Source organism: Catharus ustulatus, chromosome 3 (assembly GCF_009819885.2).
Source record: "Catharus ustulatus isolate bCatUst1 chromosome 3, bCatUst1.pri.v2, whole genome shotgun sequence".
Classification (NCBI taxonomy): domain Eukaryota; kingdom Metazoa; phylum Chordata; class Aves; order Passeriformes; family Turdidae; genus Catharus; species Catharus ustulatus.
The window spans coordinates 17,477,040-17,504,259 of record NC_046223.1 but is presented as its reverse complement, the minus strand read 5'-3'; the positions used below and the strand labels follow the sequence as shown (position 1 = coordinate 17,504,259).

The window sequence follows — 27,220 nt, the reverse complement described above, 5'->3', positions numbered from 1 at the left end:
ATCAATTTAGGACTGGGTCTAGCCAAAGGTGAACGTGAAATATACCCTTTGGTTTCCAGTGGGAATGTGATCACTTATATGGGATCCAGCTCTGTTTGTGTGTACCTCTGGAATCCAGAAATCACTTGTGCCTGTCTAAGTTTTGTGGTAATGCATGACTGTTTAATGTAACTTTAATTTCAATGTATAATTTTAATGACACAATATTTTTAGAAGTGTTTTAAAAGTGTTTTTTAAAATAAGTGGTTTTTTAGTGTTTTAAAATTACTAGAAACTTTTTAACTGCGTACTGAACAAAGAAACTTTCGAACTGTGTGCACTTGGGCTGGGTTTTGATCATTTATTGCAGATTACAGCATGTACCTGTAATTTTTGTAGTCTCACAGGCACCAAAGCAAGGTTTGCAGTATGTCACAAAAACTGTTGCTCTTATTACAAGAGATGCTGGCCATGACACTAGCTGTAAATCCTTCCTTGTTGGCACTCCCATCACCTACTGAAATTTTTAACTAGGCTGTCAAGTCTAGAAATGTAATCCTGGGATTGCAAGAATTCACTTAATTGTGCAAACTATTAAACTGGCTATAAAATAAAATATTATGTAAACCAAGTAGTGGCCATGCACCAAAGTCAAGAGCTACAGGCCACCCTGGGAATCACACGAGGCAAGACCAGGTAGGAAAGAGCAGATGCCTCCGAGAAGATCAGCTGCTCGGTCCTGGTGAGGAGCCTTGAGCCACAGGAGGGTTTGCAATGTCCTTGCTGGACTCGTGTGACAGCTCAGGCCCAGGGGGTCTGTTTGCCTGTAGCCCATGAAACACAGGCTGGCCACTGCCAAAAACAGGCTCAGGCCGTTTGCTTACACTGCAAAACCAGAGAGGGAGGTTTGTGAACCTTGCTTTGGTTGGGACATGCAGGGACCTGGCAGCCCCAGCGCTATGAACTAGTCCCCCCCAGGCAGCACCCATCCACAGAGGAACAGACCTTGGGGCTGGGAAACTTGGCTCACACAGCCAGGAGGTCCAGGAGCAGCTCTGCAAGGTATGCACAGCTCTGCCTGGGTCAGTGCAGTGGACCCAGCTCTGAAGACCGAGGAGCACTGCGAGGGGAGCCTTGGAGATGGGGTAGAAGCAGCCCCAGGTGGATTCCAGCAGAGGAGGAGGCAGAATCACCATGATCCTCCCACCACTGCCACTGTGCTGCTGGAGCAAAGGACTTGTTGGGCCCATGACACTGCAGCCCTGCCCCTTCTCCTGGGGGTCAGACAGTGCCTCTGAATCTGGTACCCTGGGAGTGGAGGGCTGAGCAAAGCCCAGGGAAAGCTGCAGTGCCTAAAGTGCTCTTATGTGTTAGTTTTGACCCTTTCTCTCTAATACTCTAGATAATATGGTTTATCATTTTTAGCATCATTGTAATTCATGTAATTGACTACTATCTGAGCACACTGGTAAAACTTTTAAGTAAACTAACAACAAATTAAATATCTTCTCATGTTAGCTGTGTTTCTCTAGCCAACATAAATGGCAAAAGTAGTGGTAAATCAACATTGGCTTCCAGGAGGGAAGCATTTTCTAAGCTGAAATAATGATGGAGAGAAAGATGAGCATCCAAAGGTAACCTCAGAGAATTGGGTCTAGTTAAGTGTCACTCTTGGTTGTCTTTCCAGACTACAGCACCAAGCCCAGGTGTTCCTGGCCTCTCTCTGCAGTGATGCCACTTGCTCAACAAATGATTAAATGATTTCTCTGCTCACAGTGCAGGTAATTCAGTGAAATGCCCAATTTCCAAAGCACAGCCTCACAGATACTGAAAACCAATGTGCACATACCCCTTCTCTGACACTAGCAGCCTGTGTACAGAGCATAATATCTCAGGTATTTTAGGATGTGTACAATGTTGCTCAAACACAGAGCAAGCTGCTGGTTCCTCTATTCCACCAGGGAATAACTGGAGTACAGATCTGGGTCAGGTCAGAAGAGCAGCCATTGATTTACAAAAGCTATGGGAAGAGAAACAGGTTCTGCTGCTGTGAGTGCTGTTTGCAGAGTGGATAGAAGTTTTGTACTCCCTTAGAGGTGCTGTGTGAAAAACAAATAGTGGGGTACGAATTGTACACATCTGTCACACACACAGGGCTGCCAGACCTCTCATGGCCAGGCTGGATTCTTTCCTCAGCACAGGAACTGGTTTATCACAGAGGTTACACAGTGGTTACCGGCTGTTAGTCAGACTCTCGCCTGCCAAGAAGGGGATTTGAAGGGATTTGCTTTACCTTGGCATTGACTTTTACACATCTCCTCATTCAGGGTCCACCACACAATTTTCCTGAACTCAGCATCAGTGGAGTTTAATCACAGGTTCATGTCCCAGGGGTGATGAAGAGGTGTCCCAGCAGCCAAGGCTACATACACTCCTTATGGGCACAACAGAATACACTTTGGGAGAAGGGGAGCTAGGGGATTTTAATTTAAAAAATTGCAAAAACAAGAAGAAATTTCCTTCTCACAAGAGCATCTCCAAGCACTCCTGTACCAGGACAAGGAACCAAAACTGGTAAGGTCAGTATTTACAAAATCAGGTAGTCTGAAAACAGCAACACCTGATTTTCAGATCAGCTTGTCTCACATACATCTCACTTGTCCCTGTGCTCACTGCACCCCTGTAAACCTGTCCCTAGATTGCCCAAGTCAAGCAGTGGAACAGTAGCACCTAGTTCATGTGGCTGTGAGCACTGAGCCCAGCAAGCCTGGCGCAGTCACACCTGTGTTCAGGAACTACAGTGATACCCCATCCTCTTTCAGGGCTGCACATAAACCTCTTCTCCTTCTTCAGGGCACTGTGCATCCCGCAGACAGTGATCTCCTACCAACACTGCAGACCCTTAATTTCTTTTAAAGGGGGCTTTAAAACTCCTCCTAATTACAGCAGTCATCAATTTGTTTAATCATCCAAATTCCTCTGTGTGCCAGGTTGCCTTCCTGGGCTTGGGATTCAGCTTTCTGGCACATCTTAAAGGCACCCCTGCACACCTGACCTTTGAAACATTAATTCTCTTCCTGTCTTCTTGCTCATTATTTAAGGTGGTCTTTGACTATATAATCTGAAGTCATATTCCCCAAATTTCAAATCAACATCAAAGCATCTGTTAAAATAATGGTACAATTACAGCATTTTCTGTTAGGTCAGAAATGTAAACCATTTCAGTACCTTATGCCTAATTACTGGTGCAAATGTGTCTAGAACAGGCAAGGGGAAAAAAGATTATTTACATGCAATGGTAATTCTTCTTTTCTTTGGCAAAAATGATAGATAAATTTTTTTTCCAAAAGCCTCAGCCTTTCCCTTGGTCTTGTTCTTATCCTTTTGATGTCTGAATAAAAAGGGAGTAAGGAAAATTTACATTCATAGAAATAAATGCGGCGAGATTCACAGAACAGCTTCTGTGTTGATTGTTCTCCTGCATCTCCCAAGCCTGTTAAAGCATTCAGAGGTATTCAAAGGAAAACATTGGATAAATGTTTTTCTTTAATAAAAATCAGTTTAGCCATCCAAACAAGTGTGATGTGTCCAAGGGCAGGCTACTGTACTACAGGCAGGCCTCAAACTGGCCTGTTTTGTTTGTCACATGGCAGAGTTACTCCAAAATATCACCTGCTACATCTCAGCTCTTTCAGATATCTCAAACTGCTCTCATAGAGAAGCAACTTTGTCCTTCTAGGACAATGTTTGCATTTTCACAGGTAAAACATCTAGTTGTTATTGTGCTCTCACATTTCCAGTTTCCAGATAGAAGCGTTCCTAGAACAAGGAGGAATGCAGGGAGGATAGACGTTAGCATAACATAGGACAAAGGCAAAATAGGAACTGGTGCGATCTGGAAAAACCCTCAGGGCCAGTTCCTACAACTTCCCAGTCCCTACAGAAGTAAGCAGTGGTATAACTCCCCAGCTGCAGATAATTCCTAGCAGGAGCATCATTATTATTAAGACTCTTAGCAATGAGAGTTTCAACAGTGATTCCACTTGCTCGGTCACCATTCAACATATCCTGTAAACTCATCAGTCTGGCTGAGAAAGAGTAACACAAATAAAAGCAGGGAAATGTTGAGGCATTTGTCACACTCTTTTGTTCTTCCTTCCCCTCCCCAATCTGGTAATCCTCTTTTCCTCACCCTATTTAAGGCTATTTTTTGTGACTCCTTCAACGTCCTTCAATTCTGGTAGAAAAGTCTACTTTTAGCCCTCACCACAGATGTTTCAAAGCAGTGACTGACTCAAGCTAGTCTTGTGATGGAAACTGTGCTGGAGCTTTATGTTTCCATGGCTTCTTTAGTTGACAAAATGTTGACAGACAACTTCTACCTCTTTCACAGCCCTCTACTTTCACACAGAGTGATGGTAACTTGAAAGACAGAAAGGGAAAAGGGGGTGTAAGGGAAAGCTGGTGGCAGCAGTGGCCATAGACCTGAGGCCTCTTCATTCCCAAGGCTGTACCACCATTCTCTAGATGCAAGTAGGATTTCTCAGCAACAAAATGTAGCCCAGCACTACTAACAGCTGATTCACTCAGGCAATCTGTGAGAGTGTCCTGGATTCAATGAAGTTTGACCGATATGTTTTCCTGTGGTGGGGTGGCACACAGAACATCTCCCTCCCCATAGTGTAGTGCTTATGGTCTGCAGAGATCAGAGAACATGCTGAGCTGGGAGGGACACACAAGGATCATCAGCTCCTGACCCTGCACAGGACTCCCAAAGAATCATGTGCCTGAGAGTGTTGTCCAAACGTTTCTTGAACTCTGGCAGGCTTGGTGCTGGATATCAGAACATATCCACACTTCAGTTCAGTGTTTCTGCATCTGCAGTGAAGATATTGGCCACCAGCTATTAACTTCTGCTTGCTCCTCCTCTCCTCCTTTGGGAAAGGGGGATCTAGGGAGGCCCCAGTGTTTGACACTGCAGTGCAGCCCTCTGCAGAGCAGGAGGAAATGTCTAAATCAGTTCCTGTCAGATGTAGGCGTTAAGCCACATTCACCCTCTGTGCAGGCTGAGCATCCCAACTTCTCCAGCCAGAAGCTGGCCCCTATCTTCCTCTATTCTCCCCTATAAAATCTATTATTAAGGAAAGAGGGTAGAAAGAGACAGAGAAAGTGATGTCATGGAACAAAATCAGTGAAAACATAGCACTAGGGAAGCTCCTACTTCCCTCTGCATTTGCACCTCACCCTCATTATGTCACCTGAACAATAGGAATTCTCCTGGTCTATTTTAATGTGGCAGCTGCCTTGGAAAGCTCAAAATCTGACATTCTCTGTGTGGAATCCTAGGGAAATAAAGTTGCTTCAGATTTCCTAGAAATACTTCTTCATCCAACATGAGATGAACAATGTTGGTCTCAAAGCTTGACGTTACAATGAACAATGCTGAAAACACTGCTTTGGGAAGAACCTGACCCAGGTTTTATTTCAGAAGGAACATGCAAACTTAGGACCTGGTCTGAGAACTTGAAGTGATGCAGACATGTTTTATCCTAAAGATTATAGTCAGATATCATACATCCTTCAAGTCACTTACAAACAGTGCTTCCCTTTTAAATCCCACAGATGTCTAGTTCATCCAGATCAGGATGAGCTGGAATCTTAAATCACTTTAACCACAAATTACAACAGCAGCCTCCTTGGGAAGGTTGACAATTTATTCTATTAGGACAAATCAAAGTGTCTTTGTTAGCAGCTTTCACCAGTCAGGAAAATAAAATGAGAATTTTGCAGGAAAACCTTTTAAGGCCCAAGTACACTCCTTGGAGAAAGGCTCTCCCCAGAAAGGACAGGGGGTCCCAACCCTCTCAGCTAAAAGTTAGGCAGAGGAGATCTGGCAAAGGCCAAAAAAGCAGGCAGGACCATGTCTCCAGGCCACAGTGATTCAATGGAACTCCAGCCCACGCTTCTTTGGCTCCTAGGTAATAAATAATTTGCAGGCTGTCAAGTTCTGCTTCAGGTTTCACTCCCCAACGTTCCTAGATGTTGAAACTCCCACAGTCTCTCTTATGCTGTCAGAAAATAGCTCTTCATTAAAATACAAGGTTGCTAAAGTATGGCATGTGCTATATCCCCAGCCATTAATATTTCTGAAACACAGACCCTGACTATTAGAACGGGCACGTCTCACTGCAGAGCTGCTAATAAGGGAAGGGACTGAACTGGAGTCATACCATGCCATGAGGGTCACATCCAGATGCTTTTGAAAGGGAGTGCAACAGGGTTTTTTAACAGCAGAAATCTTTAAAATAGCTCTGCTTTGGAGAGAAGCTGGATTTTTCCACACACACATGAAGCAAGATGTGTGGTTCACATTTGACTGCCAGAGTGGTTGGCGTTCCTCTCTGAGGTCTGGTCACAAAAAAATATCAGAGATCACAAAATACCCCTCTGTAGAAAAATTTATTGAAAGGAGTATGCAAGGCAATCCACTGTCTGTGGATACACACTGCAGTGCCCAGCTGCAGCATTCTCTTTTGTTTCCTAGGCTGAGGGAGGGAAATAATGGTGTCACTATTCAGGGGTCCCTGTCACTGCTCGCTTCACCTCTGTGGAAATTAATTTTGTCACCTCTATCACACTCCACCAGCTGCAGCCAGGGCAGCTTGGGATTTCATTAGAGGTGAGCTGGGGATGGTTATCAGATACAATCAAAGCAGCCTAGTCAGAAGTACTGCATTTGCTGAGGGAGCCATGAAAAGAACCCTACATTAATCTCAAAAACTTCCAGTTTCGGTTTCAAAATAGAAAGGTGGGATGGCTGTAGAGGACCCTTGTTTGAGTCCCCAGCAGTTTTCACAACAATCCTACCTAGAAAAAAAAGAATCAGTAAGGGCTCTGAACCCTATTTGATCAAGCAAGAAATAACATGGATTTAGTAAGGTAGGAAGAGGATAGAGAGAACAGCCAAAGCCAAGAAAATTAAGTATGTGATGGGTTTGGTGAAGGTCAGAGCAAAAGGTTCTCAAGGAAAAGGATGGTAGTTTGAAAGGATGTCATAGCAAGAAGCGTTCAGCTTGTGATGAACAGATGGAGACAAAAGACAGAAGCAAAGGCAGGGAAGAAATTAAGATGGCAGACCACCAAATAAGAGGACTTAAAAGGAATCCTTCTGAAAGGTGACTGAAAAATTACACCATTTCATTGCTTTTTAATTCAGCACCAGTCTAAGCCTTGCCATGAGGCCCAGCTGAGTTAATATTTGGAATTGTACTGCCTAAAAAACTGAAATAAAAGATTTATTGTTTTTTATAACAAGCGTGTTATTCTGATCTTCTCTGATACAGACAGGAAAAATTACAACAGCAAAGTCACACAACACTCTAAAGAACACTTCCAGGTGTAAAGAAGGTATTCTTTAGGGAAGAGGTGCTGACAGGTATGCTTCAGGTAATCTCAGCACATGTGCACAAGATCAAGTGAAACCAAAACCCACCAGTACTATGATTTCATTTCTATTCTATATAATTCCTCTCTGTAGATGTATACATATTCATTCATATATATATGTATGTAAATGTATATAAGAATTTTTTTTTCTACTCATACCAAACCTGCAGGGAATTAGTAGCTCCAGCTGATGTCAAGAGAAAAAATAGTGTGAAGGAGAAAAGAATCAGGTCCAGAGTCTTTCAAACACCAATTGTTTGGCAGCTAATCAGTGCTTGAAAAGGTCACTGAAATAAGACATTTCTAAGGCAATACTGTGAACAACTTTACAATGTTAAAAGATGGACAAATATACATGCCTCTGACAGATTTTAGAAAATTGCCTATTGAAGACAAGAAAAACCAGATGTATGTATGCATTCTGAAGGGACATCTCAAAGTATAATAAATGAAAGAAAAAAACGCAGTTTTCCATTCCCCTGTCCAAACTGATACACTTGTTGGCAGCTGGGCTCTCTTTTCTGTCGAGCTGAAGTGTCTGTGCAAAAAACGATTCCTCAATTAAGGCTGCTTGGCATTTGCCAGCACACAGCTCTTTTCAGCTGGCTATGATTTTGCTTACAAAGCATTGCACAGTTGAAGTTTTCCATGCTGGAGGTCTTTGTCAGGATAGGTTATTATATTCTAAAATAGTTCCTCTAGAAACAGGCATTTCTGAAAACCAGGCTCAGGGGATTTACATGATTCTGTCCTTTTAAAACAAAGCATCCAATTACTTTGTTAAAAAGTTGTGACACAACACTTCGGAGCAGGGCCTTGAAATTTGGTAGGGTTGTCAGTACAGCAGACGCCTTTTGCCATGAGCTGTGTGTCTGCAGAGGGTGTGCAGGGCCATCTCAGCTCCTCGGACACCCTGGGTGCCAGCCCCACGCAGCAGAGACGAGCAGAGCCTTCTGCAGAGCTGTCTGTCTCTGCTGAGCAGCAGTGCCAGCGGGCAGGAGCTGAGAGCAGCAGGATCACTTTGTGTGTGTTTGTGTGTGTGTTTGTGCTCTGTGTGTGTCTATGCTCTGTGTATCTGTGTGTGTGTCTGTGTGTATCTGTGTGTCTGTGCTCTGTGTGTATCTGTGTGTGTGTGCTCTGTATCTGTGTGTCTGTGCGCTGTGTGTATCTGTGTGTGTCTGTGTATGTGTGTCTGTGCTCTGTGTATCTGTGTGTGTCTGTGCTCTGTGTGTATCTGTGCTCTGTGTATCTGTGTGTCTGTGTCTGTGCTCTGTGTGTGTCTGCTCTGTGTGTATCTGTGTGTGTGTCTGTGTGTCTGTGCTCTGTGTATCTGTGTGTGTCTGCTCTGTGTATGTCTGTGTGTGCATCTGTGTGTCTGTGCTGTGTGTATCTGTGTGTGTCTGTGCTCTGTGTATCTGTGTGTGTATCTGTGCTCTGTGTGTATCTGTGTGTCTGTGCTCTGTGTGTATCTGTGTGTCTGTGCTCTGTGTGTATCTGTGTGTCTGTGTGTGTGCTCTGTGTATCTGTGCTCTCTATGTCTATCTGTGTGTGTCTGTGCTCTGTGTCTGTGTGTGTGCTCTGTGTATCTGTGTGTGTCTGTGTGTGTCTGTGTGTGTCTGTGTTCTGTGTCTGTGTGTTCTCGCCGCCCCGGCAGCACACAGCGGCAGGGGTGAAAGCCTGGTTTCTGTGCCTCAGCCCCAGGGTGTGCTGGCAGGGCTGTGTGTGCTGTTTGCCCGCAGCGACAGGAGCCCGGCACGGGGACCGCAGCCCCTGTGCCCTGCGGCCAGGACAGGGACACCTGCTGAAAATCCAGCAGGGGTGCGAGGAGCAGGGCAGGAAGGAGGGAGCGGTGCCAGGAGCAGTGTGGGGAGTGACAAGCGGCCAAAGCACGGACTGCAGGAGGAGCAAAGTACACTGGGGCTGCAGAGAACAGGGAGAGAAGGGATCAGAGAGGAGACAGGTAAAGGAGCCAGTGATGAGCATCACATTCCCCAAGGCACCTGGAACCGATATCTAAGCATCCACACTGCCGGCAAATAATAGCAAAACCTCTGGCAGAGCATCCTTTCTACCTTTGCTTTCACCTCGCTTCCTGTGGCAAGCATCCCCCACCTTGTCCTTCAACCTTTTTATGTTAAAATACCAATGCTGCTGAGGTGAATTTTATGGGGGAATTGGCTTTGCGTCTTCTTTTAGGACTAACACTAGAATTTTACGTCCTAAATTTGCACTGGACTGAGTGTTAAAAGCTGTTGTTTTTCTGTGCCTCTGGTTTGTTTTGAGCAGCCAAAGGTTCCAGAAGCCCTGAGGTTACCTGCAGCTTGATAGAGCAAGTGAAGCAGGGTGAACTAGAAAGCTGCCTCCCACTGCTCCTCCCTTTCCCAGGAATGTAGCACATGAATCATGGTGCTGTTCTCTCCTTGATAGGGAGCATGCATGGAGCAGGAACCTTCCCAAGCTCAGGAGGCAAGAGTCAATTCAGCAGCCTGGATAGGAAATACAGCATAATTTTCATCTTCCCATTTCTTCCTGAAAAATCCTATACGGAGAAGGAAATTCACCAACTCCATATATCAGAAAGGGAAAACTACAAACATCAACCAAAACAAAAAACCCACAACTGCCTCAACCAAACCAAATCTAAAGCCTTAATCTGTCATCTGCTCAGCTTTCTTCATGGAAAAGCTTCCTCTAGCTGCTGGTTAAGCAGCAGTCAGCCCTGGAACTTCAGTAGTGGTGATTATTGCACCAAAGGGGGTTCCCAGTTCAAATCCCAGTCCTGAAGAAGCCAGCAATTAAAAATACTTGATCTCATTTTCTTTTAGTTTTGCCACTTAAATGCACATCAGAAAGTTCATTTTCAAATTGCCTTTAAAACAAAATTAATAAGAAGTCCAGCAGTCTGGAGTTAGGAATGGTGGATGAAGGCTGTAGCTCCAAGTTGAATGCATACAGTATAAAAGGATGATGTGGTGCCATCCTTGCTCTTGTGATCACATGCCACTTTCACCCCCAAGCTGCATGTATGCAGAGACAGGATAAGCATGTGCTTCCCAATCCACTGGAAATCTGGCATTTTTCAAGTGTTCTACTTCTGTGACCTAAATCATACCTCTCTGATGTACTTTCAGCTACAATAAGAAATCCTATTGAGGAACTTCATCCCAAAATGCACTCTCATGGAGTACATCACTAAGCCAATCCCTCCTCAGGAGGGAGACATTGAATAGACAATCCATGGATCCCTCTGAGCTGCAAGAACTAATCCATTGTACTGGTATAGTACAGGATAGTAGAAGTGACCATCTAATACTCCCAAAAGCAAGCACTTCCCCATGTCCTAAAGCTGCACTGATTCTGCAGGGAAGGTGCAACAATCACTACAGACCAGACAAAGACAATAAAAATGGGTAGAACAGAGGAAGAGATCTGCTGGCCAAATACCAACAGGAACATAACCACAGAGGCTCTCTCTGCACTCTGTCCATGAGATGTACCCAAGTTCTCACTACCAAATTAAGAGTATCCCACCTTTTTAACCATGCACACGTGCCAAGATCTACCCCTGAAAATAACAAATGTCCTCTTCATTTTATACTCACCATATACCTGTACCTGGAATATTAATTTTCAAATTCTTCCAGGGACAGAGGATTGTTGTCTCTAAAGACAGCTGAAAGCCACCAGGCAGTTCTTTGGTTAAGCAGCCTCGTATGAGCTTCATGTTCCCCTTGTAGAAAAGGGGTCTCCCTATTCCACTAACTACATCTATTGCAACATCTGCCATTAGAGTGCAAACAACCATGGCTTGCAGTCTGTTCCAGTAAACTTACTGTTTCAAACACCTGTAAATGTTTACAACAGTCAAATTAAATGCTTACAAAAGGACAAAGCAAAATCCCGTATCTAAACATCCCCAAGTCCCAGAGAGAAACAGCACTGGATCTTGATGTCAGACAAACACACATCTCTCTCCTGGGCAGAGTCAAAATACAAGATCTGAACATCCTTTTCTCTCCCTTTTGCTACCTCTCAGGCTTTAGAAAATCCAAACTATTACCATAGCCTTGTATTCTTTCTCCTACTTCCACTTCTATACAAATGCGAGTTCCTGATAGTAATAAATGCTTCAGCTAATGAGAACAAAACCAGCCTACTTCGAAGGACAAACAACTTCCAGCTGCCTTCATCCAAACACAACACAGTCTGTACCAAAGTTAGCCCTGGTGCTGCACTTCCCACTCCTCTGTTCATCAGGGGACCTTAGATCCTCTGCAATACCCAAGTGATTTCCACTTTCCCTGAACCCAAAAGAAAAGGTTCAAGCTTACCTCTAGAATTTCTTCCACCTCTGCTGCTTTGAGTGACCAGTTTAGTTGACATGAATCTCACACACACACACTTTCTGTGTTTCTCCTTCATATCCTAACTCCCATTGCAGGGAGATTTTTGGCCATATCTTAGCCAAGCACTGGAGTTCATTTTTGCAGGAAAAAGTCACACAGGAGCACAGCCACCCCTTCCAACTGAGCAGCACACAGAGCACTCTGTACCCAATTGTAAGTATTTCAGGTCCTTCAGAGGGAAATAGCATGTTTAAGAGGCACAGATTGCTGTCTCTTAGTCACCTCCTTTTTAAAAGGAGGACTTGCAATGCAAACTTAAGCAAATCACATTTAAAATAGCTGTAGAAGGAAAGAGATGCAGCATAGCAATGGAAGTATCCTGTGAATTAGGTCTTCCTTCACATCACCTCTACCCAGAGCACAATGTTCAGTCAAGCATCGCTCCCAACCAACCTCTGCCTAGACTTGGGCATGAGAGATGATAAAGTCACTAATATTCTGCCAGAAGGGCCTTTAAGTAAAAATGGAGCAGCAGCCTGGCAGCAGTTTTACTGAGATCACAGAAATCCATTGAAGTAAGAGCAGCACTATCAGTAAACAAAAGGCTGGAAGGCAAATATGAGAATTTTTCCCCTTACACTTTCCTACATATACCAGAAATTCTTACATGAGAGAGGTAGGAAAGGAAGTAACTATGAGACCAGGAAGAGCTCCACACTTGCACAGGCTCCTCAGCAGCTTTGCCACACAACACATTAACGAGACAGACAGGAGCTCATTTTCTTTGGCCGTATTTCAGATTGCCTGCAAGAAGAAAAAAGCTTGCACCGGAACATTATCAACCAGGTCATACTCCTTCTCACCACTCAAAGCAAGCTTTTGAAGTTTTGGGGCAATTTTAACTCTGGGTTATGAAGAAAGGAGCCTCAAAATTGCTCAGTTCTTTTAAGTCCTGCAAAACCAGGATTGGATAGTAATTCTTACTAGTGCCCCAAGCAAAATAAAAAGAAGTATTTCATCTTTGTCAGGCATCAGGGAATCTTCAAAGCCCTTGAGATCGACAGGAAAGCAAACTTCACTGGATTTTTAAAATTTATTGCTGTTCTAAGTGAAGGCAGGCCCAAGAAGGAAACACAACACACATTTCTGGCTTTCGCAGAATGCGACTGCAGTATCAGTTTGTGTTTCTTGTCTGAAATGGGGTTCACCAACCACCTAACCTCTTCCCACACTTATGTCAGAGCCTTCCCAGCCACCTCATCCTTGTACCTGGCAATTGTGTCCCCACCTACAGCTTTTTTACTCCTTACCTGCTCATCCACTGATGATCTGCTGACTTTTTTTCTAAAGCTCTGACCCAAATCTTCAGTGCCAAGCTTGCCCCATAAGAATAAGGTTGAGGCAGTGACCACAGCCAACCCCAGAGCCCCACATAAAGCCACTTTTTCCAACAGGGCCACGAGACATGTATGTTCATTTCTGAAGTTCTTCTAGCATCCCTGGAGAGCGTAAGTAAAATGCTTTTACACTCCACAAACACACCATCCAATCTTTTACACTTCCCAAAGCTGTGTTTTGCTGAAACAGTAGCAAGGAAGTATTTCAGTTTCGAGTACATCCGCAGGATGAGATCACAGCATGGGTGACATGAACTCCGAGACAGCTCATGTCACACAAATGTCCAAGCTGCAGCCCATGAGCACAGATTCTGAGGTCTCCAGGAATGCATGATGCAGTCTGCTGTACACTGCAATTTCCTTGCTCCCTTCTTTACCTCAGGCCCCACCACAGGCCAGGCAAAAGATCACTGTAGTGGCACATTTTCCTGTGCTAGCCCTTGTTTGAGAATCCCAGGCTACTGTACTACTACAAAACTGCAGCTGATGCCAAATAGCAATGTCTCCTCTGTCTCTAGATGTGCTGTAACCAATGGCCTTGTTCCCCACAGATAACTTATCTGTGTTCACACACCAAGTGTCTCAAGGAGAATTCAAAATATAGGAGCCATCAAAAGTGATACAGGAGGGAACAGTATGCAAGTTAAAATAGCAAGCCAAAGCCTACTGTTTAAAAGCTGCAGAGGACTTGCTTAAGTCTCATGGGGTTTTTAAGAATTCACTTCACATTTGTTTTCCAAATCAAAGGCTTTGTGAAAAGTAATATTTAGCATCTCACACCAACATTCTACCAAAATGGTTGTAAATTAGAATAAGAGCCCCAGTCTCCGTCACACCAACCGAATGATCCTCTCATCTCAGTTCTTCAGCTACAGCTTTAGAAGTTGACCAGCTGCTAGCAGGTTTCTGCCTAACATTTGAACACAAAAGAAAAAGTCACAGAAGTCCAGATATATAATACTCAATTCATTAATTCCCAAGCCATTTCAGAAGCCAAACTCTGAAGTTTCTTGCAGAAGGTGGATTTTTGCTTAGCTTGCTGTCTTTCCAAAGTCATGGAAAGACATTTGGCACCCAGAATTCCATTAAATGAGACATTTCTTGTTTTCTCTTTAACAGGAGGCTTAATTGAAGGCTTTCAAGCGTCCAAGTAGTATGCATGAAGCTCTACTTGACACCTTCCCAAAAATCAACAGAACTCTTTTGCCACCTATACAGAGAAAGATGCTTGTCAACAGCTTGTCACCGTGCTGCAGAAATTTAACTCAAGGAATGAAAGATGGGTTACACGATTTGGCTGACAGACTCTATGACAATAACACTAAAAGGACAGCAAATATCAGTTCAGGACAAAACATACTTTATTGTACTGTAATGTCAGAAGTACAAGAAAAGTACTGCAGAGAACCATGCTAATGGCGCTTCCAGGCTGGGGTCTGTGAAGGACAGAAGTACAAGATAATGGGGTACTACTGTACTCAGTGCAAAAACTGATTCATTTGAGGCACAAGTACACTATTGTTTAAGCAGCTTGATTCAAGCACAGCTCTGGTATGTGATCTACTCTGTTTTCTTTCTATGTGACATTTCTAGAACAAAGCTACCTTTACATGAAAGAGGCAGTAGATTCAAGTCAGGGGTGTCCAACTTGCCACTTGGCAATCAAAAAAAATTAAGAAAAATACTCTGCACAGTCACCCTCCACGTCTTAGTTTCAGATATGGAGCTGTGGCTAGAGAAGAAAAGTTATTCTGAAAGGTCAGAAGCCAGATCTGTTTGGCTGGGTGGGGTTCTCCCCCTTTCCTACATCTGTGGGTAACTTATTTCACATTGACCACAATTTATCCAATAAGGAAAAAAACCACAACCAACTCATATCTTAGGTAAGAAATCATACATATCTAACATTCAAATAAAATTTCAGCCCTTGAGATCCTAACTTATGGCTTAAGACACAATGAAAGTGTTTGGGCACCCTTGAGTTAAGTTAATGAAGAGCATTTTAGCTAGAAAAGGCAAGCAAGATCACTGTTTTAAACAGAGCTGACCTCTACAAGAACAAAGCAGGAATCCAAGTCACTAGTTACTACTAGGCTGACATGTACTGCTGCCCAGAAAGATAAAAACATAACATCACAATGAAAAGTTCAACGAAGTTGAAAGACAAAGGTTTCAACACCAGAAGCAGCATTTGAAAACAAGCTGTTTAAGTTAATTTTTTCCAAGAGATGCAGATTGCATAACTCTATGCATGAACAAACATGCTGGCAATCTTCTCCTTTTACACAGCAGCTGTGTTTAACATAGGAAGTTCTGGGGTTAAAGAAAGCTACTTGAAGAAGAATTAAGATTTGCAACTCCCTGTCTAACTTAATGAGATTAGTAGAGAAATGAAAAAAAAAAAGAAACTGTAGTTTCTCAGTGGATCCCTACCATTACAAACACAGCTGGATTTGTAAGCAATGCAAGACTAAACAGACAGCTATTACTTTATATTATTACTATGCTCATAAGTTACATCTGTTAAAGTTTAAAAAAGCCAAGCAGTTTTGCCCTATTTCAAGGATAGTTTCCAATCAACACCAGTTTACACGGTGAATGGGACTTCATGAATAAACAAGGAATGGTGACATCTTTGGGTCAAGAATGACAAGAAATAATGGGCTCTGTGCTACCAATCAACCTCAACAAGAATATGGCACATGGGCCAGCCCAAGCTGTACCAACACTGAACCTTTAGCACTCAGCACAAATTCGGATCTCTTCACTTTAGCTAGCAAACCAGGTGAAAAGGCTAGGTTAAAAAAGCCCAAAAAACCAAAAACCTAACTAAAAACTTAAGCCAAAAGTTGGAATATACTTTTAAAAAAAATCTGTAGTTCTAAAATAAATCGATGCTGACATCAGTTTGTGCAAACTAAAAAAAAAACCTCATTGAATTTCTCTCCAACAAAAGACAAATCCTGCAAATATTTTCCTTCTAGCTCACTGTACCAGAAGATACAATCTCAAATCTAACAGATGTAAATGAAAGAGAGAAAAAGTTACAGCATCTGCACAACATTCTTTCTACAAACAGCTGCTGGAGGGAAAGTAAAATATAAAAGGAATAAAGAAAGGAAGGTTCCATCTGAAATATTCTCACAATCTTCCCCACTTTGTAGTCCATGAATCCGACTCTGATGCTAAGGTGACAGTGTATGTAAGCAGATTTTTTTGTTGATTTTATTACATTTGAGTTTCAGTTGAAGAGAACCTGAGAAGAGACCGAAGCCTCTTCAGGAATTGTCGGATGGAACATGCTCCTCGAAGCCCTCGCTCTCCCGGACCAAGGCTCTTTCCAGGATAACGCGGCCTTCCTTGTAGCGCTGGCTGTCTTCAGTGGCAAACTCATAGATCCAGCCCAGTTTGCTGTTGCAGTTCTTGCAGCTCACATCCCGGACCATGTGGCGGCCAGTGAGCATGACCCGGTCCTGAACTTCACTGTACTGCAGATTTACCACCTGGGACAAACACACAGCGCACAGGGAACACAAAGGATTAGTCTGCCTAAGGAAACCTGGTAAAGGACCATCAGCACGTTAGAAGGAAAGAGCTTGTGGCACTGCACACAAACTGAAAACTGCAGTGTGAAAAATCTCCTTCATGAGAAGGTAACACTTTAAAGATGTGATTCACAATGATGTAAAACCCTCACATTCTAACTGAGAGACATCTATCATAAAATATGCAAAAGTGCTGTGTTCAACTCTGGGTGAGAAACTCCCAGTGAACAGCTTGTGAATTTATATTAATCCAGCTGTAATGTCTGTAACCCATTTCTAGCAGCTCACATGCTCACCAAGTCCCAGGACTCAGAAACAAAATATTAAAAGAGGTTCTTCTTTAAAAATCTTGTGGTGCTTTTGAAATAATTACCTAAGAAAAAGGGACAGTGGCTGAGAATGTAGATATGAAACATGCACCTTTTCATGTGCTTTAACAGCAGTTTAAAATATACTTTTAACTTACTTTGCAGCACCACCACAAAACCAGGATGTTTAATTCATTGAAGAGTTGATATCAGAACTGTACCCAAACTGTTGATATGCAGAGTCTAAAAGATGGGACTGCAGTGTTTTCTCAGCTTTGCATCTGACTGCTTCAAATGTACAGCTTCTGATTGCAGAAATGCAAGAACTCCAACTGCTGTAATTAAACCCCACTATTCTGAACTCCAGGATCCAGAGCTTATCGGATGAGGAAGAAATCTCTCACTACTGACAAGATTCAGAATATCAGAAATCCCAGAGCAAAACATAGTTAAGACACTATTGAAGCCTCTATGAACTCTGCCCACGGCCAAATGGCTTATAAGAAAAAAACAAAACTAAAATACACCAAGCATTATATGACCAGGAACTTTGTGAGAAACAAGGGGCAATCACAATTGTTCCATTTAATCTCGTGGACGAGTTTTTATGCAAGGTTAATAAATGATTCTAAAATTCACTCAAAAATCATGACTTCTGTATGTCAGTCTATAGAATCTGATCAATTGAAAACAATTAAACTAAACTAGAGTATTACTGCCTGCAAAACAGATTGTGATTGATTGTGGCAATTTAAGTTGCCGGACTACTGTTAACTTAAATGCATTCCAGGAATTAAACAAAATATTATCTAGACTTACTTTTTTAACTGCATAAAAGTGAAAACACCTTTGGAACCCCTTTGACAGACACCAGATACTCTCAGAGTGAACTTGAGGTTCATATTACAGAAGTCTCTGAAGTTAAAACTCCATAAATTTTGGCCTGAAGCCTCTATGTACAGTCTTCTTTATAGTCTTTCAGTATTGCAGACAAAAGTGATTTAAATAAGTTTCCCATCAACAGTCAAATCTGACTTCAAAGATAGTAGAACAAAATAAAAATAAAAGTTAAAATAGTAATTACGCAACACTTTAGCCAAGAAGTTTTTTCAATCTCATGACAGATTCATATCCCACAAACTCATTTTTCAAAAGTCAAAAGTAGTTCCTCTGGGTTGCTACTAACCTTGTTAAAAAGAAAGGCCCTTCCTGTGGCCCCTGTAAAGCGAGTGGAGATGAGCTCGGAGCGGTTGGTCAGGATTGTGTCGCAGTTTGCGCAGGAGAACAGGCGAGTGCCACCAATATGATCCAAAAAAATTCTTCCCATTTTTAGAACTTAGGTAAGTTTACACTCCAAGACCTGAAAGCAAATAGAAACATCATGTTAAAAAAGCATTAGAGCAAAAAACATCACAGATGTATGGTAGAATATTCCTCAAACCAATTCAGCTAATGATTGCTCAAAGTCATTCCTGTTAGTGAATTACTGAACTTCAGTCTGCCTTCACCCCCTCAAGACAAGTTCTTTCCCAAAGTGACCCTTTCACCAATAAGGTGACTTAAATACAAACCAATTACATTAAATGAGAAAAACACAAACCAAAACCTTAAAAATACAGTTCATACTTTTGCAGACCCCCTACTGGCCCCTACAGTTCTTAAAGTCAGAATCTTCCACATCCTTTAACATAATACTGAAATTCCATTTCAGTACATTGCCAACAACTCACTCATCTTAGTCAGCACTAAGAAATGAAGCACTGAGAATTACACTGAGTCACTAAGACAATTATAGCTTAATTTTCCCAGGTCACCCCCACTTTTTATAATACATATTTATAATGTCACTTCCCCATAGCTTTGCACAATTTATGACACATGATCACACATCACCACCCAGAATGTTGGTATAGCACCCTGGCTGCTGTATTTGAGTTGACACTTCTTTGTTTCATATACACACCGACATAGGAAAGGTTTGGATGCTATTTCACATAACAAACAATCCACCCAGTCTTTACACCAGACAGTTTCATATAAGAATGTTTTAAGTTGCCTAATCCAAACACAAAATACTGTGTCATTTATCCAAGATATTTCCAAAGCCTCATCACTAAAATACCTCAGCAACACCAATGAGAAAAAAAACAGAGCTTAAAAACTTTATAGCATGCCTGATAAATCAGCCTCTTCACTGCTTAGGAAAACTAAAGTGTCTCACCAACTTCACACCAACTAACAGAAATTATTCAAAGTTAACTAGTGAGTAGGCACAGAACATATAGCCGAAAACTTAAATCACGAAGGATGATATAACATGACAAAGGAATTGAATTATGATGTTATTTCCCTTTCAACTGCAAAAGTTTTACAACTAAACTTCTATAATTAAACAAGTTAAATGCACCTCCATTTATGCTTCAGATGTGCAATCAGAAAAATGTATTGTCTCCGCTTTTGTCACGCTGAGCAGCGCAAAGTAAACCTGACACACTGCAATATTAGAATTGTGTGGGTTTTACTTTTCAGAATAGGAGACTGTGCTGTTCATAAAGAAGTCAATCAAATTTTGTGCTCATCTAATTGAATATTCTAAGTTAAACACCATTAAGGAGCACAAATACCTAATTTAACCTCATTGCAAGTTTTAGGGGATCAGTTTTTTAAAGCCTGCTCTTGACATGCACAAAGCAAATGGACTAAAACTTGCACCTGCACACACAGAGCTTAATACACCATTTTACGTGTAGAAATCAGAAGTTACCGAGATAATGATTTTTTTTCCCCAATTGCTTTATTTTACACTTTGTTTTCTTACAGTGTGAGGCAACAAAAAGGGTTCCTAAAATTGAACAGGGTTATTTTAGCTCAGGTTCCTTACCTTCAGATTTTTCAAATCACTATTAAACTTCTGTATCCCATCTGAAGGATACATAAAAATTAAAACCAATGTCATGACTCTTCCTTTTAAATGTGATATAATACCCATTTCTCTTATTCAAAGGATAAATAAAGCAGGTCTGAGTACTAGAGGTGTGACTCCACTCAAAATACAGAAAGCATTTTCATTTAGATTCCCCTAAGCTTTATACCTTCCTAATATGCCTTTATCTTTCCCAGTAAGCAAAAGCAAAAAAAAAAAAATTAAAATGTGAACAGTGATAGAATGAAGAAAAATCAACAGACAATAAGTGTGAATAAATAAGTATCAGTAAAAGTCTCCAGCCAGAAGAAACCCTGAATACAAGCAATTAAGGCAATTGTAACAGATATGCCCATAAGGCACTTGGCCTAGGTCCATGTGCTGTCCTTCCTAATTTTGGATGTTATATTTGTGCTGATTGTATTGTAGATTCAAAACAATCAACTGATCGTAAGTTACAGTAAATGTTGAATCAGCATCTAAAGGAGTATTTCTTCCACAGAAAACACAATGCCCACCCTGTCAGTATTTTTAGAAGGTAACACAACATAAATCCAGACCCATCCCTAGATCATCAAGAGCAAAACAAACACAGAGTTTGGTGTCCAGAACACATCCTTTACACAGACTGACCCTGCACAGCACGACATTTTGAAAAATGCACCTAAACACTTCAAATGCAAGTGCACCACCTGCCTAAAATCATAATTCATGTCAGTGCCCTCAGAAAAGCAGTAGCCCAGAGACGCTAAAAATGGAAATTAAACACTTCAGAAGGGAGCACAATTCAAACAAGCAAGTTAGAAGTCACAGCAACACACAAATGTATTACTTCTGGATATGGCACTATGGCATGGACTGAAGTCTTGAGTCCCAAAGATCTCAAACATCAAAATAAATGCATAAATAAATATATTCCAAGACTTAAGGCTGAAAAATCTGCCCAGTAATACAAGGCCTAAAATCCTACTTATTTATATTACCTTAAAGAGCTGAAAGTAACCTAAAGTTGCAGCAGAATCTAACAAACAAACTGGTACCAGAAAACATTTTTTCAGAATACAGTGCATAAGGAAATGAATATTCTTGAAATAATACACATTAAAAAAATTTAGAAAATTAAATTTTACAATCAGCACTGTAATGGTCAAAACAGTGTAGATTTTGTGTATGTTTTCTTAAGAAACTACTGAAATACTGTAAGGTTACCAGAGTGTCTAGTGTCTAACATTTTCACAGTAACCGCTACACTTAACTAGCACCTGGTAGACTTCAGTCAAAATACATAGCAGGCTACAGCTACCTCTGACCTCAGTTCTGATTGTTGAATTCAATGAATTTGTAAGGGCCCAGCTGAAGCATTATAAAACTAGTCACCTTATATTAATCTTTATGTTACTGCTCACAGCAGTAAAAAGTAGGAAAAAAGTACAAAATGACTGCTAGCAAAAAAGACTTAAAATGCCACACATTATCATGAATTTTCTAAAAAACCTAACATGGAGATTTTGCTTTTTCCTCTCCTGTAAAATAGAGAAACAAATTTCAACTTGGAATCCTTGCATGCTCTCCCCTCCCTTTTTCTTCCCCCAAGCTAAAAACATAACGTTCATTTATAAGACCAAATCAAGAAGGTACTTGCTGCAGATAAAGACTCCTCTCTCCTTATGTAAGGACCCTGAATCCTGTAGGGTATGCTTACCACACACAAAAAAAATCCAGAAGCACAAGAGAACAAGGGGAAAACAATTTTCCGTGGCTCTCCGGCTCTTGCCCCTTACAAACAGAAGTGATGTGTCCAAAGTCACAGAAATTAACAGTGCAGATTTTTTTCCCCTATAGTTTCACTACCAATTGAAAAGGTGCAGGCGTCTATTTATTTTCATACATGCATAAATTATCTGAAAAAGCCACTTATAGGCAGTTTTGATAGGCAGTGGGAGGGCTCTCTTAAATGAGAAGCCAAAGAATTGTAAAACATAAAAGCATTTCTAAAGCTTAAGATCCTCCTAATAAAGGGAGGAAAATACAGTAAGTGCACTTGGCTATTCATTCACTATTTACAAGTAAAAACACAGGAAATAACTTCCACTGGTCCAGAGAACCAGTCAGGTTCCTTAGTGCTACTTACAGCTCCAGAAAGTGACACTACTGTATCCCACCAACTCCATCATGCTACCAGCAGAATTTTCAGAAGTAGTGGACAGGGATCTTGGTTATTCACAAAACCAAATGCTGAGGAAAGAACAGATTTTTTTGGCCCATGATTTCACTTTTAAAATCAGCAAAGCATTCTCTACTGGGTATGTATCAGTGATGAAGTTCTACTGCTCCTGCCTTCATGCAAATTACCAAACAAAAGTCATTATATTAAATGAATGGCTGCAATGTAAGAAAGGTAGACTTATTCACTTTCCTTAATGGGATATAGAGTATCCATTACATGTCAAATCCCCCCAGTTCCAAGAGAGGGCACTTTCATGAACTGAGAGATGATGACACTGCCATTATTCAGCACCCAGACCACCTTCCTGAGAGGACCTTTAGGAGAGCAATCAATGATAGCTCGTTATTACCTAGCAGGCCAGGTTTGCTGATAGTGCATGATTTTGACAGTACATTATTCCAGCATAAACCTTGATACCACTTCTCAATCACATTTCCTCCCTGCATGCTTCTCCCAGTGAGCACATGGACAGGCAGGAAACACAAGCACTGTGGCTGAGTGCTGTAATGTATATTCAAAGAACAGTAGCTCCCAGACTCCCCAGACACTTTCAGTGTTGATTTCAGCAAAACTGAGCAACAACCATATTAAAGGGTTGACATTCAACAGCTTAAATTTGACCACTGTCTGTACACACACCCTGAAGCACCATTTGGCTGGTATTTGTACTACTTCATCTGCCCACCTTCACCATCAATAAAGAATGAAAAAGTAACACAAACAATTATTTATTAACATTTTTAAAACTAACAGTCAGTGTTTTCTTGTCCTGGAATGCATCTCTTGAAGACACAGGACCGTCAACACTTGGGAGAGCCAGCAAGCACTTTCTCTATACACACTGGACTGTGGATATTTCACAGGAGGAGCCTCAGTGTTGCTTCAGCACCATCTACTGCATTCACATCTACAACAGAGAACAGCTGCTAGTTAAAGGACAATGAACTGTGACTGCCTCTCTTTCATCATTTTACCCACCAAAACCATTTTACTTTGTGAGCAAATTAGCATCTCTACCCTTTGAGAAAAGGCTATGCATTCCCCTAAGCACACTGAAACACTCTCAAGATGTACTTACCCTGGAACCAGACTGAAACTTCATCTCAGGAACTGGGCTTCAGTTTCCTCTTCTCATCTCAGAGATGGACAAAAGAGGAAAGAGAATTCTTAGCACAGCTGCACAAGACCACGCATTAAAGAATCACAAAGGAAAAAAAAAAAACTTGCTCCTCACCTTCCCAGGTTTCCCTGCTCACAGGTGAGGGTGCATCCAAAAATACACACGTGGTCTGTCTCTTAGGAGGTCGGAGATTCAACGTCCGCCACCAACTTCTGCAACTGTCCAAGCAAACAGAGCCTGGCCTCTGCCTACATGCAGAATTGAAACCACCTCATGTAGCCAAGTGTGGAGAGAAGCTGAACTGAAGCAGCATACTGTGCTCTTCAGAACCACCTAGCTACTGAGCAAACTGTGAAAGGAACTTAATACAGTCCAATGACAGAACAGGTTTTGGTAAAGCAATGTAAGCTGCGCCCAGATGCAGGGGACAGCACCCACCAACAAGAGACTGCCTTGCAGGATAAAAACAGCCTTGTGCAAGTTGCAGCAGCATAACTTTGTATTGCAGGTTGCAGTGGTATCATTTCCTATTGCAAACTGGATTTTTTCCTAGGTAAGGTGGGCACTGGGATACTGGCATTTAAATTTGTTTACATCACGTTGGTGCGCTCAAGCACTGACCCAGGGTACTTTGTTTCACCCTTACAGAGAGCAGAGCCACACAGATGGGTGCTTGTTTCTCAGAGAGCCCCCCTATCTCAGCATCTCCCACAGTGTAACTTAAACCCTCACAATACTCTCGCTAGATAACATATAAAAGTATTAGTTTACAAATGGTATCAGACTCAGATTAATTTTCTTTCCTACCACAACACAGAGTCCAAAACTAGCAACTAGACCTGTCACCCTGCTTCATTTTCCCTTCATTTTCCTCCTTTCCCCTTCCTAATTACTCCACTGTTTTTAAGAGAGCTGTACTTCCTTGATTTGTAATAAATTTATTCTTATACTGCTTCAGCAGTTGAGATTCTGAAAGCTAAACTACACATTTCCTGTTTTCATTAATTTTAGTGCTGAAGTGATACAAAACTTCATCCAAAGACATCTCTGATTTCATGAGTCATTAAAAATGAAATCCAATTACCGGCCTTTTAAGAAATGGTGTAAAGACAACCATCATCCAAACCAGCGACATCCAGCTGGCAGAAAGGGTGCTTATACACTAAGTGCACATAACCAAGAGATTTTTATATAAACTAGAAAGGTCCTAAATGTAGGTAAAGGCTCCAAAATTAGAGATCACCTTGCTAACAAGCATCCACAGTGTAAAGGCATTTCATCTACATATTTAGCAAGCAATTTTTAAGTTAAATCTTGCTTAAGGGAATTATGTGTTTCAGTGGAAGCTGAGTGACCCAAGATTTCAACATAGGTCAAATGTTAGTAAACAAACATGAACCAACGACCTGACTTGGACAACATTCCTCCAAGCTTGTGATGATTATCATGTTCAATACAGATATATAAATATGTGTGCAGCCCTCAGTCTGTGACAAGTAACAAATCCAGCCTGTTCTTGTCATCTTCTCTGCTGGGCTTTGAGACGCAGTTTCATTTGCCCTCACACATTTGGCAACCACACTTGAAACTCACTCGTCATTATTAAAATCTAAATATAAACAATAAGCTCTGCATCTCTAAGTACTGCCGTAAGTACAGAAGTGAAAGTAGCAGATGACAGAAGCCTCCAAATATTGTTTTTCAAGACTGCTTTAGAAAAAGAGAGCATAACTTAAAAACTGACAGTTTTGCTTGCCACACACGACTTGAATTCAGCCATCCAGAATGAGGGTCCATATAAAAATATAAATAGGATTATCTATACAGCAGTTACATACAGCCACGTGTTTACACAATGTTTACACTGGGGAGCAAGTTCCCTCCCTTTCAGCCATCAGTCATAAACATCAGTTAAGCTAATGGTTAATCTAGGGCCATTAGTTGCTGACATCAAGAGCTGTTCTGTGATACCACTTTCGAAAGAGCCCTGCCCTGTTTCTCTCTCCTAAAACCGTGTGTACTTGGTTAATCCCTCAGTCTAACCCTAAACCCGAGTTAATTGTTTAAAGAAACGAAAGACAAATAATTTATTAAATTCTACGGCAATATCAGTCCAAAACACGGCCTTTATTCTTAAATAAACACGCTGAATTAGTCTAACCCACATCTGCTTGCATAGTACAGCTGAGGGCTGTGCACAAATTAACCAACGAAGCAGACAGACAAGGGTCTTCACATTCATTTTTGCTTTGACTTAGAACCTTTCCCAGAGCGGAAAAGCGCCGGCATAATATTTCAGCTCCCTGGGAATCCATACTTCTTGGGGAAAACCCCAACCAAAGCGCTAGCAGAGAACGAGCGAGCCGCGAGCACCCCCACAAAGCAAACAAGCCCCGCGGCTGGAGCCGGGGCAGCTCCCCGCGGGAGGGAGGCACCTGTCCGGCGGGGACACCTCGGCCGGCGGAGCGGCGATGCGTCAGGCGGAGCCGCCACCCCCGTGCGCCAGGGCAGGGCGGTTCAACCCCTGCGCAACCCCCGCGGCCGGGCCCGGGGGCGGCGCTGCGGGAGGTGCCGGTCCCGGTTCTGGTGCCGGTCCCGGTTCTGGTGCCGGAGCCGCGCACACACAAAGCCGCGCGCGCGCGGGGGCGGTGCCCGGCCCGGCCCGGCCCGCGCGCAGTCACGGGGGCGCGCGCAACCAACCGGGGCCGGCCCGGCTCGTCCCGTCCCCCCCGCCGCCGCCGGGCGCTGCCGGGAGCGCAGGAGCCCTGACAACAAACAGCAGGAAACAGCTGACGGGGAGGCACCGCCACCGCCTCCGCCGCGCCGAGGGGCCGTGCCCAGGGCCCACCGCCGCCCCCCATCACCGAACCTCCCCCGCTCCCGCAGCGGGCCCGGGCACGGCCGCGCGCCCACCCGCCCGGGGCTCCGCACAAGAACCGGCCCGAAAAGTTGCCCGGTGCGGGGCCGGGGGAGGAAGTTGTGTCGGCGGCGAGGGAGGGGACGCTCGGTACCGGCCCCCGCCGGGAAGGCTGGGCGGCGCTGGGAGACGGTGACGGAGAAGGGGACGCGGCGGGGGAAGGCCGGTGCTTTGTGGCGGCGCCGGGTAACGCACCGGGTCAGGCAGGGCCTGCCGCTGCCCCTCTCCGCGCCCGCCGCCGGACCGGACCGGAGCGGCTCGCCCGGGGCTCCGCCGCGGCCCGACAGACACAGCGCCGCGGCGCGGAGCGGCGGTAGCCACCTCCCTCCCCAGCCGCCTCGGCCTCCCCGGGTAGCGGGGGGCGGGCGCAGCCCCCGCCCGGTTACCTGGCGCCGGGGAGCGGCGGTGGTGGCAGCTCCGTACCCGGTGTCTCCCCCGCCCTCCACGGCCCCGGCTCTCCGGATCGGCCTCGCAGCTCCGCCCCGCCGTGGCCCCGCCCCGCCCGCCTGTCAATCAGCGCGGTCAGGCCCCGCCCCGGCCCCGCCCCCTGGCTGCAGCCGAGGCCCCGCCCCTCCCCGGGTCGCCTCGCGGCCGAGCCCGGCGGGTCACGCCGGGTCACGGAGTCACAGAATTACAGAATCGCAGAATTACAGTTATAGAATTACAGAATCATCGAATCATTGAGGCTGGAAGAGACCTTTAAGATGATTTAGTCTGATCGCCCACTCAGCACTACCACGGTAGCTTCTAAATCACTACACCACGCCACCCAGCACCGTGTCCTCTTGAACACCTTCAGGGACGATGACTCCCTGAACAACCTATTCCAATGCCTCACCACCCTAACAATGCCAATTCTTTTCTGTCTAATCTGTCCCAGTTTAAGGCCATTTCCTCTGGTTCTGTTGCTACAGAGAGGTCAGAGAAGACTGGCCCCACCTCCCCACAGCCTCCTCTGAGGTAAGGAGAGCGATGGGCTCTCCCCCAGGCTGAACAGCCATTGCTCACAAGT

The 27,220-nt window shown here is 43.4% G+C and overlaps 1 protein-coding gene across 4 annotated transcripts; it reads right to left on the bottom strand.

Moving 5' to 3' along the window:
• Positions 1-14,507: 14,507 nt before the first annotated feature.
• Positions 14,508-26,701, bottom strand: YPEL5 (yippee like 5). Of its 4 annotated transcripts, XM_033055785.1 has the most exons (7): positions 26,595-26,701; positions 23,406-23,539; positions 23,250-23,306; positions 22,923-23,078; positions 22,076-22,179; positions 18,208-18,381; positions 14,508-16,671 (listed from the first exon to the last, which is right to left on the bottom strand). In XM_033055785.1, the coding sequence occupies exons 6-7, from the start codon at positions 18,346-18,348 to the stop codon at positions 16,447-16,449; spliced, it is 366 nt and encodes a 121-aa protein (XP_032911676.1). In that variant the 5' UTR covers positions 18,349-18,381; positions 22,076-22,179; positions 22,923-23,078; positions 23,250-23,306; positions 23,406-23,539; positions 26,595-26,701; the 3' UTR covers positions 14,508-16,446. The 4 variants fall into 4 exon arrangements, with proteins under 4 accessions (XP_032911676.1, XP_032911677.1, XP_032911678.1 ...); XM_033055786.1 differs by lacking the exon at positions 22,076-22,179; XM_033055787.1 differs by lacking the exons at positions 22,923-23,078; positions 23,250-23,306; positions 23,406-23,539 and having other exon boundaries at positions 26,595-26,700.
• Between the last annotated feature and the right edge of the window lie 519 nt (positions 26,702-27,220).

What these genes read in the sequence shown, in the direction of transcription:
- YPEL5 (XM_033055785.1), bottom strand. Translation starts at nt 18,348, where the DNA reads ATGGGAAGAATTTTTTTGGATCATATTGGTGGCACTCGCCTGTTCTCC. An exon ending in GGGCCTTTCTTTTTAACAAG is followed by an intron (nt 16,672 to 18,207) that starts GTTAGTAGCAAC and finishes TGTTTGTCCCAG; the next exon opens with GTGGTAAATCTGCAGTACAG.